This window comes from Zalophus californianus, chromosome 2 (assembly GCF_009762305.2).
Source record: "Zalophus californianus isolate mZalCal1 chromosome 2, mZalCal1.pri.v2, whole genome shotgun sequence".
NCBI classification, from domain to species: domain Eukaryota; kingdom Metazoa; phylum Chordata; class Mammalia; order Carnivora; family Otariidae; genus Zalophus; species Zalophus californianus.
In genome coordinates this window covers 39,576,630-39,589,085 of record NC_045596.1, presented here as the reverse complement: position 1 = coordinate 39,589,085, position 12,456 = coordinate 39,576,630, and the positions used below count along the sequence as shown (strand labels likewise).

Here is a 12,456-nt window from a genome sequence, read left to right as displayed (position 1 = left end):
TCTCAGGGCATGAGATCAAGCCCTGCGTCGGGCTCCGCGCTCAGCTGGGAGTCTGCTTGAGGATTCTTTCTCCCTCTGCCCCTCCCCCTGCTCGCACGCTCCCCTCCCAAGTAAATATATCTTAAAAAAAATAAAAAAATAAAAAAATAAAATGGTTGCTTGAGCTCTAGCCATTACACTTGTATTCCCACAAGCAGGAAAGAGGAAGGATAATACCCCTGTCTTTGAGTACACTTCCTGGAAGTCACATTTACCACTTCTAGTTTCATCTCATGAGCAAGAACTCAGCCACATGGCCTCACGTAGCTGCAAGAGAGGCTGAGAAATGTTGTCTTTATTCTAAGTTGCCATTAAATATTGGCCGAACCAAATTTTAGGATTCTGTTTCTAAGATCAAAGGAAAAGAATAGATGCTAACAGCCGATCAGGCTCTGCCACCGACCAGAAATTCAGATGAGGCAGAGGGAGATTACTTGTGTCTAGATGATCAAGGGAGGCTTTCTGAATGGGTTTAAATATGAATTACTTCTCTAAGGATTTGGACTTAGGCAGGTAGATGTGGGAAAATAGTCTGGAATTATGATTTCCAAACTGTGAGCTGAGGTAACCCAAAACTGCAGTGATGCACAGAGGCTCTGCTAGTTATTTTTAATTTTTGAGAGGAATCCAGTGATACTCAACATTTGTTGGTTACCAAATGAAATACTAGGTTGAGGTAGTTCAGTGTCAACATTAGATTGTGCTGTATTCCTTTTGATGTTGTCCTGTTTCCATAAGGCTGAGTGCTTGGTGGTTGTTGTGTAAAAAGTTGTACCATGGAAAAATCCATGTGGAACAAGGCAATGAATGGTGGATTCCCAATCTGATTCCAAGATTTGAAGTATTGTGCACTGTCCAATAGATGCACGTTACATTAGTAATTGTCATTACTTAAGAATAACATAAAAATTCTGTTGTATTTTTTCAAATATCTACTAAGTTTTTAGCATACAAATTCTGATAAAATAATTGGACCAAGAGACTTAATAAGTGGAATTGTTAGGCATTTCTTTTGGTTTAGGCCACTGAAAAAAATTACATGGACACCTAGTGCCCTGAACCAAGAATGTCTGGGAATCACTGATTTAGGGGGTTCATTAAATAACAAAGCCACTTTGTTTCATGTTCTTAACAAAGGTGGTATTTTGAAAATTTTGTCTGTAATCAAATCCACTAAAATTTACTTTTTTTTTTTTTTTAAAGATTTTATTTATTTGACAGAGACACAGCGAGAGAGGGAACACAAGCGGGGGGAGTGGGAAAGGGAGAAGCAGACTTCCCGTGGAGCAGGGAGCCCGATGCAGGGCTCAATCCCAGGACCCTGGGATCATGACCTGAGCCGAAGGCAGACGCTTAATGACTGAGCCACCCAGGTGCCCCTAAAATTTACTTCTTAAATCACAAAATTTTCTAGCTGACTTCAAAGCTTGTAATAGGAACTGTGAGTATGGATTTGTACTAATAGTCCTAGTAAAAGCTGATTTTATTAATTTTAGTATATTTTTTCTGAAAGGGAAATATTTTTACTTTTTTACCAAATACATTTTCAATTTCATGATTTAGGAATGGACTTTGTAAGGCATTTACAATTTAAAAAGAAGTAGTAATTTGCATAATGATGCACAGAGCAATTTTTGTTTAGGTAATTTAATTCATTTATTTATTCAACAGGTATTAATCCACTTCTGATTGTGTTCAGGTGCTACTCTAGATGCCAGGTGTACACTGATGAGCAAAGGGAGGTATTTTCATTTAAAGAGAGAGTCACAACTGAGTTAACATTATTTTTGTTACGATTACAGAAGCAGGTATTTCTTTGTTCTAAAGCAGTTTTGCCATTTGCAGCTGGGGAAGTATTCCCAAGACTCTACTGTGTGTTAGTAAAGTCAAATGCTGCAGGAAGGCAGAACAGGATAAAGGCTAATATACCCGAAATATCAGCTATGGTCTCTGTGACCTTTGAAATCTTAATAAAATGGACTTGAAATTCTGTACACCCCTGCGAAAGTCCAAAGCCCTCCCCAGATCACTGCCAAGCTACTGGGTACATGCTTCTCATGATCATCTCTGGTTCCAGGCTCTGAATCTTCTGAATTAGTTCAGTCTGGGGATCATTTTTCATGTTGCCTTTTCTCATCATCCATTAATATACAGCCTCTTTCTCACTGTGGCTAGAGGGTGGAGAACAAATTAGGGAGTGCAAGACTGGATATAGGTAAACCATTCCAGGTGAAATATGATGGTAGTTTTTATTAGAATGTAGGATCTAGGAGGCTGGAGATTTTCGCTCTGCCTAATGATATACCCCAAGTGCCCAAACAAGTGCTCAATTACTTTTTCCTGAGATAGGGAACTCTGAAAAAAAATACCAGACATGGAGATAAAGATTATTTATTTGGTTTCAGGCATGTTAGGTTTGAGGTATTTTTGTAACATCCACTGAGGAAAATGTCAAATGGCCAGTTGGATACAAGAGTCTGGAGCTCAGGGGCACGATCTAGGCTTGCTATGTAAAGATGTAAGTCACGTGTGTAGGCCTGGCAATTGATGCTATTTGTGTGGGTGATATTGCATGGAGAGTATGAATGTGAGAAAAGAACTTACAGAAAGAGAAGGAATGACAAGACAGGGAAGAGAAAGAGAAGTCAAGGAAAGACGGTGCTTGGAGCAGATGAGAGTGGTTAACTGAGAATTCCATCTCTCACATGATACAGGGCTGTCATTACAATGATGACTGAAAAATGTCTTTGGATATGGCAACATGGAGGTCGTTGGTGACCATAGCAGAAGCTCTTTTGGTGCAGTGACAGAAGTGGGTCCCAAATTGTACAAGAGTAAAAAGTAAGTGAGGAAATTTGGACATTAAATATTAACAACTCCCAGGGCATTTTGGATGAGAGAGATAGGACAGTGGCTGAAGTGTGATATAGGCTTGAGGATAGTTAAAAAAATAACTGGAGAGACCTAAACATGATAAAAAGCTGATGGCAGTGAGAGAAAGAGAGAGGGAGAGAGTTTGGATATATGATTTAATGGAGAATTAAGATGTAAAATTACTGAGAAGGGAGAAGAAGATGGAGTCTGTCACAGAAGTGGGAGGATTAGTCTTAAATACGAAGAGCCTTCAATAGCTTCTGTGTTTGAACAGGAGAGAAGTGTCTATAAATGATCAGGTGTGTAGGTTTAGATTTAGGTAGATGAGGCAATTCTCATTTGATTGTTTTTTATTCTCTCCGTAAGATGGAAATTGAAGTGGGCCATCTTCTGAGAGTGAGGGCCCAGTGGGAGAAGATAGTTTGAGGAGAATGGAGAAGGCTTTACATCAGCAACTGAGTAGTCCTGTTGTGTGGCTTTTTACAGCCACTTGCAACTGTCCAGGTGTAGATACAGAGAGAGCAGATCGTTGGGTTCATCTGGTGTTGGCTTTTACATGATGCAGGGGAAGAATATTCAGAGGGGTAGGCAGGTTCAGGGCATTAGCAAGAGTATTGTTTCATTAATGGTCCAAAGAGTCTGAAGAAGATATGTAGGGAATTGGAAAAAGGAGAGAGCTAATAGACTGGGAGAAGATAGAGGTACCCATGGACAGCAGGTCAGAATTATGTCTGCTTCAAGTTCTCTACAATGTTTTACCTGATCCTCCAGCAAGAAAGTGTATTCCTATCTTTTAAATTCCTATGGCACTTTAACTGTAAGTCTCATGGTGCTTAGCATTTGCTACCTTGACATATATTATTTATGGACAAATCTCTCCTACAAGACTGAATTTCTGAGGGACAGTTGGTCTGAAATCATTGTTATATCCGTCCCTGTGCTTATTATAATAGTACATGTTCAATAACTAATTGTTGAGTAAATGAAATAAGTAAGTAGATTCTCTATTGGGCTATAGTCCCACACTTGCTTATCTCCAAGTCTGAAAGGGCACCACCCACCCAATGCTAGTGTTGTAATCAATGTGCTATTGCAGATCTTATATTAAATTGTGTCAGTGTGTTGTGTTGCAAACTTGGGAGCTTCCCCAGGTAAAATTTGAAACTGGCCTCCATATATAGAGGGCAAGAAGGTACTTAAGAAAGAGGCAGACCACTTCAGATAGGTAGATGGCAGGTTTAATAAGCAAGGGAACTTACTGTGAGGCTTGCTTGGGCAAGCCTCATGAGTAGTTTTCCACACCTGCCAGCCAGAATCATAAAAGTTTATATAGAGGCTTTAACTGGGTTCCAGTCATGTGTTTTGTCCAGATGGTCTCAACAGCACATTGCTCTCTCAAGGCTGCATTCTTGAAAATGGCTCAGGCTGTGGGAACAGTGGTATATTTCAAGGACAGGGGAGGGGATGAGGAGTCTCTGATTGCCTGGGTCCAGCTCACGGGTCATATCCTTTTCATGGTCTCCTCTAACACAGTGCCATGTCTTCTTGCAGATCAAATTGTAAATTAACTCTGAATGATCTCACTTTGGCTGGTGGATTAAACCAGGTGCAGAGGCAATGGGTCAGTAAAGACATTAACCTAGGAGATCAAGCCATTCTCAAGCTAACATCATATGTTCTTTCAAATAATATGTCTCATTGGGTATTCTTAAAATTACAGAGCATATCCTTATATCACAGTGTATGTAGTGAACACTGCTTGCAATATGGGTTAGTGAACAAGAATTGATTCTGATGTAGGGGCAAGAAAGCAGAAATGGAGTATCATATATGCCTTGCAATTCAGAAGAATCTACCAAAGTTGCCTTTTTATCCGTGGGAAATTATCAAGTACTTGTTATATGCTATAAATGATCAAATACAGGACGATTCTGTTGGAACAACTTCTTGTTATGATAAAGCTCTGCCTCAAAGGTCATTCATTTTTCAAAATTAGACATATATTATAGGGGAAGAACCAACAAAACCTGAATAATGCATGGACTGGGGGGGATGATGGAGAAATGAAGAGTCTTGGGGTTATTGGAGTAGTAGAGTGTCTGTTAGCACAAATATGGAAATCAGGAGAAGAACTAGTTTGACGGTAGGGATAGAGAAAGAGACTAGTTTGATTTTGGACGTATTGAGTTGAGAAGAGATGCTGCTAAGCACTAGGCATTGGAAATATATGATGTAACTTGAAAGGAAGTTTGGGACTCAAGAGAGATTCAGGAGTTAGTTATGCAGAGGTTACAGTTCAAGCCCTGAAACTATCACAGGAGAAAATGCAAGGAGAGTCAGAGGTCTAAAAGAAAACCACGAGAGGGCGCCTGGGTGGCTCAGTTGGTTAAGCGACTGCCTTCGGCTCAGGTCGTGATCCTGGAGTCCCAGAATCAAGTCCCGCATCGGGCTCCCTAATCAGCGGGGAGTCTGCTTCTCCCTCTGACCCTCCCCCCTCTCATGTGCTCTCTCTCTCTCTCACTCTCTCTAATAAATAAAATCTTAAAAAAAAAAAGAAAAGAAAAGAAAACCATGAGAAACACCTTCATATGGGACTGGAAGAGTTGCTCATGAAGTGGGACTCAAATCACTTTAAAAAATGATTTTATTTATTTGAGAGAGAGAAAGAGAGAGAGAGCACAAGGGTGGAGGGAGAGGGGGAGGGAGAGGGAGAGGGAGAGGCAGACTCCCCACTGAGCAGGGAGCCTGACATGGGGCTTGAACTCAGGACCCCAGGATCATGACCTGAGCCGAAGGCAGACACTTAACTGACTGAGCCACCCAGGCGACCCACAAATCACCTTTAATTTCATCTCAGATTCCTGTTGAAAAAGTCACTGCCCTAAGCTAGCCATTTGTAATAAATGAATTTCTGGCAAGAGACCAAACTAAAAATTAAAGTATTTAATTTAAATTAGCAAAATGTAAAGTGTTTGAAGATAAGAACTTTTATCTGAACCCTCACGATTGCATCTCATAATCCTCTCACAGATGGATAGGCTACATTGGCATCATGGAAGGTATCCTGAGGGGTTGTCAGTGTCCTGGTCGACCGGGACAGGCTCTTTTTCAGTGTTCAACTTCATTTAACCCTGCTGAATGGCTGAAAATTAATTTTATCCAGATTCATGCAGATTTGGATTAGGACTGGTGAGACAAACAGCAGTGAAGTCTGGGTAATGTCCTGTCTACACCTACTCACCAATATGTTACCACTGTACTAGGCAGTCTTTGCTTATAGCTCTGGGCCATGGTAACTTGTAGCTCTTTGGAATACTACCAAATTGGCAAACATGTCAAAAAAATCAAGGTGGAATCCCATTAAAAGTTCATGTATTCCTGAAAAAGATTTCAGAAATAGATGATTTTCTCTGCCCTGAATGCAGTTGTACAGTTATTTGTTCATTTATTGGCGTGATTCAGCGACTAAGTTCAGTTTCACGCTCTAAAGGACACGCACCAGAATCTCTCAGGAATGCTGTTGTTCTGAATGGACGGCTGTACTCTAAAATTCCATACTGTGTATTGAGTTGCTTTGTAATATGAAAACCATGTTTCCCATCTCCCTTTTACTTTAGGTCTTGGGAGCTGTTGACAGTACCATGGGTGATGGCTGCTCTCAGAAGCTGGCAACTGCTAATATTCTCCGCTTCCTGTTGCTGGTCTTGATTCCATGTATCTGTGCACTCATTGTCCTGCTGGTGATCCTGCTTTCCTTTGTTGGTGAGTGACGCCGCTATGAAAGAAAAATGAAGTCAAAATTAAAGTGAGCCCAACAGTGATTTCCGTTTAGTACTCACTTAACCTAAAGCATCAACTTGACGAGAGGGTTATCTGTTGACTATCTCATGCAGATCTGGAGTTTCAGCCACCGAATTCATTCTACTAGTTATTCCTATTAATAGAAAGTGATGAAGTAATTGATGCAAAGCATTTAAGGTGTGATTACCGGGTACCAGGCACTTTGAAAGTCCCTGAGCACTTAGGGATGGTTAAATCAGTCTGTCTTCCGTAGGAACTCATGGTTGAGAGGAAGAGATGATTATTACACAAGGCAACACATGTTGATGATGGAGGCATATGCAAGGTACTTTGGGGAAGTCATAGAAGGCTTCATGAGGCATTAACATTTTAACCTTTGGAATAGTTCGTAGAAATTCAGGTAAGAAGGCAATAGCGCATGAGTTTGGCAGAGAAAACAGTAAGTGCCAAAGTATGACCCTGTGATAGATGGAGATAGACTTAGGATATTGGGTGGAATTTTGGCAGTGGGAGGAAATGCAGCTGGATTGATAAAATCCAAATGACACAGGATCTTGCATGCTGCCCTAGGGAACTGGGCTTCAGCACCTAGGTTATTGGTTCTCAGACTCTATTCCACGGAACCAAGGTTCAGGGGAGGAGTTTCAAGGTTTACACAAATGCTTGTTTTGATGTTCAATTTAAAAAAAATAAATCTTAAACACATACTCAAACTAAATATTACATACCCAGTTTTAACCAAGCAGAGACCAGCAACCAAATAATTCATGCAGATGGATTAATTCATTTGTATTTGGATCTTGCTATCTTTTTAAATAAACACTGTGTTAAAAGGTGAGCTATTGGGGGAGGAAATCCAAAATATTACCTTTGGTAGCTACCTATTGCTATGAATTAGGATTTTTTTGATCATATGCAGGCAAATGAAATAGGGAAATAAATAGCAAAATTATTCTGATCAAATTGCTTACCAACAATTTTGAATCTTTTTATTTCACCAAACTACCTATCATTTTTCTCAATGTTTGGTTTTTAATAAGTCACACGTTTACAACTCATATGGTAAATTAATCCTAATAAAATGTAGCTTGTATCTATTTGTAGATATTAGGATCTTATATTTATTTGAAAATGGTATTTATCTGCTACAACAATGCTTGAAAACCACGGCTAGGGATGGTAGTTTACCGTTGGAGGATCCTTCCAAGTGGGGAGAAATTTGATCATATTTGCATTTGCAAAAGACAGTGGACCTAGATGCTCTGCAGAGGACTGGAGACTGAAAGGGAGGAGGCTTTTTTGAGGCTCTGGCTGTGGCCTAAATAAAAGGTGATAAGGGCTTGAATTAAGGCATTTGGTGCATTAAAATCAACAGAGATCAAGACTGATTGGATTTTGGTGTGAAGGAGAAGAGGGGTCAATGCTGACTGCTGGAGTTTTGGCTTAGGAAATCAGGGTGATTTTGGTGCCATCTGTTCATGCCGGAAGTAAAGGTGGAGGAGTAGGGTGCACGTAGATGGAGGGCAGGGTGGAAGTTCAGTTTGGACATGTTAACTTAGACATACTTGGGGGACAACACAACAAAATACAGTGGCATCATAGTTTAAGTGCATTTATCTTGAGTACATTCAACAGTGCAGGTAGGACCAAGAAATGAATGTAGGAATATAGGAATGTGTTGCTTTTCTAAGGAAATTTCAAGGGAAATTGTGGCTATATATGATTTTTGGCTTATGTGCTCACTTTAGAACCCAACCCCCACCGCACTGTTACTGACCTGAAGCTGGAAGGGTCCAGAAGCGAAGCTGAGAAGGGGGTCCTGACTACGAAGGTGGGAGTCTCACTGGCAGTTGAAGGAGTAGAAGTAGGTGAACTGTAAAGAGAAAGTGTACTGATGAAAAGCTGAGGGCAAAAGCCCTGGAGTGTTTAAGGGGGAAGATAAAGAAAGCGGAGGAAGCAAGAGATACAGGCAGAATAGTCAGGCAAGAAGGAAAAGAACCTGGAAATGTGGGGTTTCACAGACACCAAGAGATGAGACACACTTCAGAGGCTGATAAGAAGAAGACAGAGGGGGGCGCCTGGGGAGCTCAGTCAGTTAAGTGCCTTCGGCTCAGGTCATGATCCTGGGGTCCTGGGATCGAGTCCTGTGTGGGGATCCCTGCTCAGTGGGCAGTCTGCTTCTCCCTCTCCCTCTGCCCCTCCCCTTCATGCCCTGCACCCCGCCCCCCGCCCCGTGCACATGCTCTTTCTCTCTCTCTCAAATGAGTAAATAAGATCTTTAAAAAAAAAAGACGGAGCAAGTGGCTTAGCCCAGGAGCCTTCAGGTGTTCTCTGGAGTTTTAGTCGACCTGCCCCCCACGTGGTGCCAGCTGTGGCCTGCTCTCAGGGTGGAAGCAGAACAAAACTGAAGCTCGTCTTTGCCACCTTTTCCTTCCAAGACTCCGCACCCTCCAGAGCTGGCCTGCTTTCGTTTCCTTTCTAGTGCCTTCAAGTACTTTTTTGTGTGGTTTGTCCAGATTTATAGTTGTTATCTCTTCAAGGGTCTATCTGGTAGAAGCTCAGTCATACCACTGTCATTTTTAAGTCTAATTCTGGTAATAATGTATTCAGAAGCTCACACACATTGAAGATTATCTCCTTTCATTCTCAGGGTAGAATGTTAATAGAAGTTTTAAACATATTTTTAAGTATCTCAGTGCTCAGAGGCCTCTCAACAGAGAGATGCCATTAAGGCAGTGCTTTATTTTGGTTAAATCGGTTTATTTATTTATTGGATCCTATTTTTATAGCTTTGTGGAAATATAATTCACATACCTGCTTAAAGCGTATAATTGAATAATTTTTAGTATATTCACAGGTAAGTGTAACCATCACTACAATCAATTTTGGAACATTTTTACCACTTTCAGAAGAAACTATACTTTTCACTGTCAGTCTCCTGTCTTTCCATCTGCCCCCTGCCCCAGACCTAAGCAACCACTAATCTATGTAATGTCTCTATAGATTTCCCTATTCTGGACATTTCATATGACCATACATGGTTTTTGTAACTGGCTTTTTTCATTTGGCATAATATTTTCAAGGTTTATCCATGTTGTATTATGTTTCAGTACTTCATTCCTTCTTAATGGCCAAATAATACTCCATTGTGTGGATTTACCACATTTTCTTTGTCTATTTACCAATTTTAGTTGTTTCCATCTTTTGGCTATTATGAATAATGTTGCCCTGAATATTCATGTACAAGTTTTGGTGTGAACATATGTTTTCATTTCTCTTGGGTTTATACCTAGGAGTAGAATTTTTTTTTATCGCTATATATGGGATTAGGAAGTGCACCATTTACAACCACTTCTAAGTGCCACTTTGGCTTGTATTTAGGTATCCTTTAGAAAGTGGACAATTCCTAAGACATTTTCTTCAAAAGTGTTCTTTTCATAGATTCTGCACCAGATGATATATGGATATATTAAGTAATACCTGCTCAAATAAACATTTCCTATTTTGTAACTGAGATGTTTATTGCTGTAATGAGCAATAAAACCCTTTTATATTTGTGTTTTAAAAAACCTCGTTAAACTTTGCTTACTTTTAAACATATTCTGTTTGGTTTGCGTTTGTAACTCCATGCTCTTTCCAAGTTTTATAGTTATTTATGGGTCCATTAGGTTACTATGGGATGGTGGGATGCCAATTTTGTATAAATAACAGGAGCTGTATCTTCAAAAGACAAAGATAATAGTGAGAGGATTATTGTTTAGGAAAAGATAATAAAGGTTTTATGCTAACACAGTTGCACTATGTTTCTCTGATTTTGTCTTTTTGGGCTTCTCTCATGTATAAAGTTAAGTGGCAAAGAGTTGGACTTTTCTGAATAATTATTTCAGCAGCAGGATATAGAAGAGAGCAATAGCAAATTGTTTCTCTCCTTAACCCCCAAAACCGAAGTTGGAACTACAAAGGTTTAGTTTGGTTTAGTGTTTCTAAAATCAGCGGATAGTGTGAGTTGTCCATATGGTTCCAAAGATTTGGACTCTAAAATAAAGATTTTGATTTTTTAAAAAATCAAAGTCCAGGATCAGATAGATTCCAACGTGGATTTTACCAAACATTTAAGGAAGAGTTAATACGTATTCTCCTTAAACTATTCCAAAAAACAGAAGAGAAAGGAGAGCTCACAAAGACATTCTATGTGGCCAGCATTACCCTGATACCAAAACGAGACAAGGACAACACACACACACACACACACACACACACACACACACACACACACACTATAAGCCAATATCCCTGATGCACACAAATGCAAAAATCCTTAACAAAATAGCAAACCATTCAATAATACATTAAAAGGATTATCACCACAATCAAGTGGGATTTATTCTGGGGATGCAAGAATGACTTAATATTTGCAAATCAATCAGTGTGATAAACCACATCAGTAAAATGAAGAATAAAAATTATGTGGTCATCTTAATAGATGCAGAAAAGCATCTAACAAAATTCAACATCCGTTCATGATACTCTCAACAAAGTATGTAGAGGGAACATACCTTAACATAATAAGGGTCATATATAAAAAACCCACAGCTAACATCATACTCAATGGTGAAAAATTGAGAGCTCTTCCTAGAAGATCAGGAGCAAGACAAGGAAGTCCACTCTCACTATTTTTATTCAACATAGTACTGGAAGTCCTAGCCACAGCAATCAGAAAAGCAAAAGAAATGAGGCATCAATATTGGTGAGGAAGAAGTTAGCTGTCACTATTTGCAGCTGACTTGATACCATACATAGAAATTCCTAAAGACTCCACCAAAATACTATTCAAAGTAATAAATGAAGTCAGTAAATTTGCAGGATACTAAATTAACCCCAGAAGTCAAGAGTATTTCTGTACACTAATAATGAAGTAATGTCAATAGGAGAAATTGAGAAAACAGTTCCATTTACAACTGCACCAAAAAGAATAAAATACCCAGGAATAAACTTAACCAAGGAAGTGAAAGACCTGTATTCTGAAAACTATAAAACACTGATGAAAGAATTGGAGATGACACAAGCAAATGAAAAGATATTCCTTGCTCAGGGATTGGAAGAATTAGTATTGTTAAAATGTCCATACTACCCAGGGCAATCTATAGATTCAATGCAATCACTATCAGAATACCAAGAGCATTTCTCAAAGAACTAGAACAAATAATACTAAAATTTGTATGGAACTAAAAAGACTCCAAATGCCAAAGCCATCTTGAAAAATAAGAACAAAGCTGAAGATACCACAATCCTAGATTTTAAAATATACTACAAAACTTTAGTAATCAAAACAATATAGTACTAGTGTAAATAAAGTTATATTTATATGGTCAATTAATCTATGAAAAAGAAGGCAAGACTATACAATGGGACAAAGTCTCTTCAACAAATGGCTCTGGGAAAACTGGACAGCTGCAGGCAAACGCATGAAACTGGACCACTTTCTTACACTATTCACAAACATAAACTCAAAAAACTATTGGGACTACACAAAAATAAAAAGCTTCTACACAGTGAAGGCCACCATTAACAACAACAAAAAAAGACAACTTACTGAATGGGAGAAGATATTTGCAAAAGATATATCTGATAAGGGGTTAAAATCCAAAATATATAAAGAACTTATACAACTTAACACAAAAAACCCCCAAATAATCCAATTAAAAACAGGCAGAGGATCCGAACAGACATTTTTCCAAAGAA

The 12,456-nt window shown here is 39.2% G+C and overlaps 1 protein-coding gene across 5 annotated transcripts in view; it reads left to right on the top strand.

Moving 5' to 3' along the window:
- CORIN (corin, serine peptidase) overlaps positions 1–12,456 on the top strand; it is a 237,543-nt gene that overhangs the window by 30,687 nt on the left and 194,400 nt on the right. For 4 of the 5 annotated variants that reach the window (XM_027598351.2, XM_027598352.2, XM_027598354.2 and 1 more), the window contains exon 2: positions 6,531–6,675. In XM_027598351.2, coding sequence (XP_027454152.2) covers positions 6,531–6,675 — 145 coding nt within the window. Of the gene's footprint in view, positions 1–2,858; positions 2,881–6,530; positions 6,676–12,456 lie in introns of those variants that run through there. The other variant, XM_027598355.2, reaches the window with a different exon arrangement.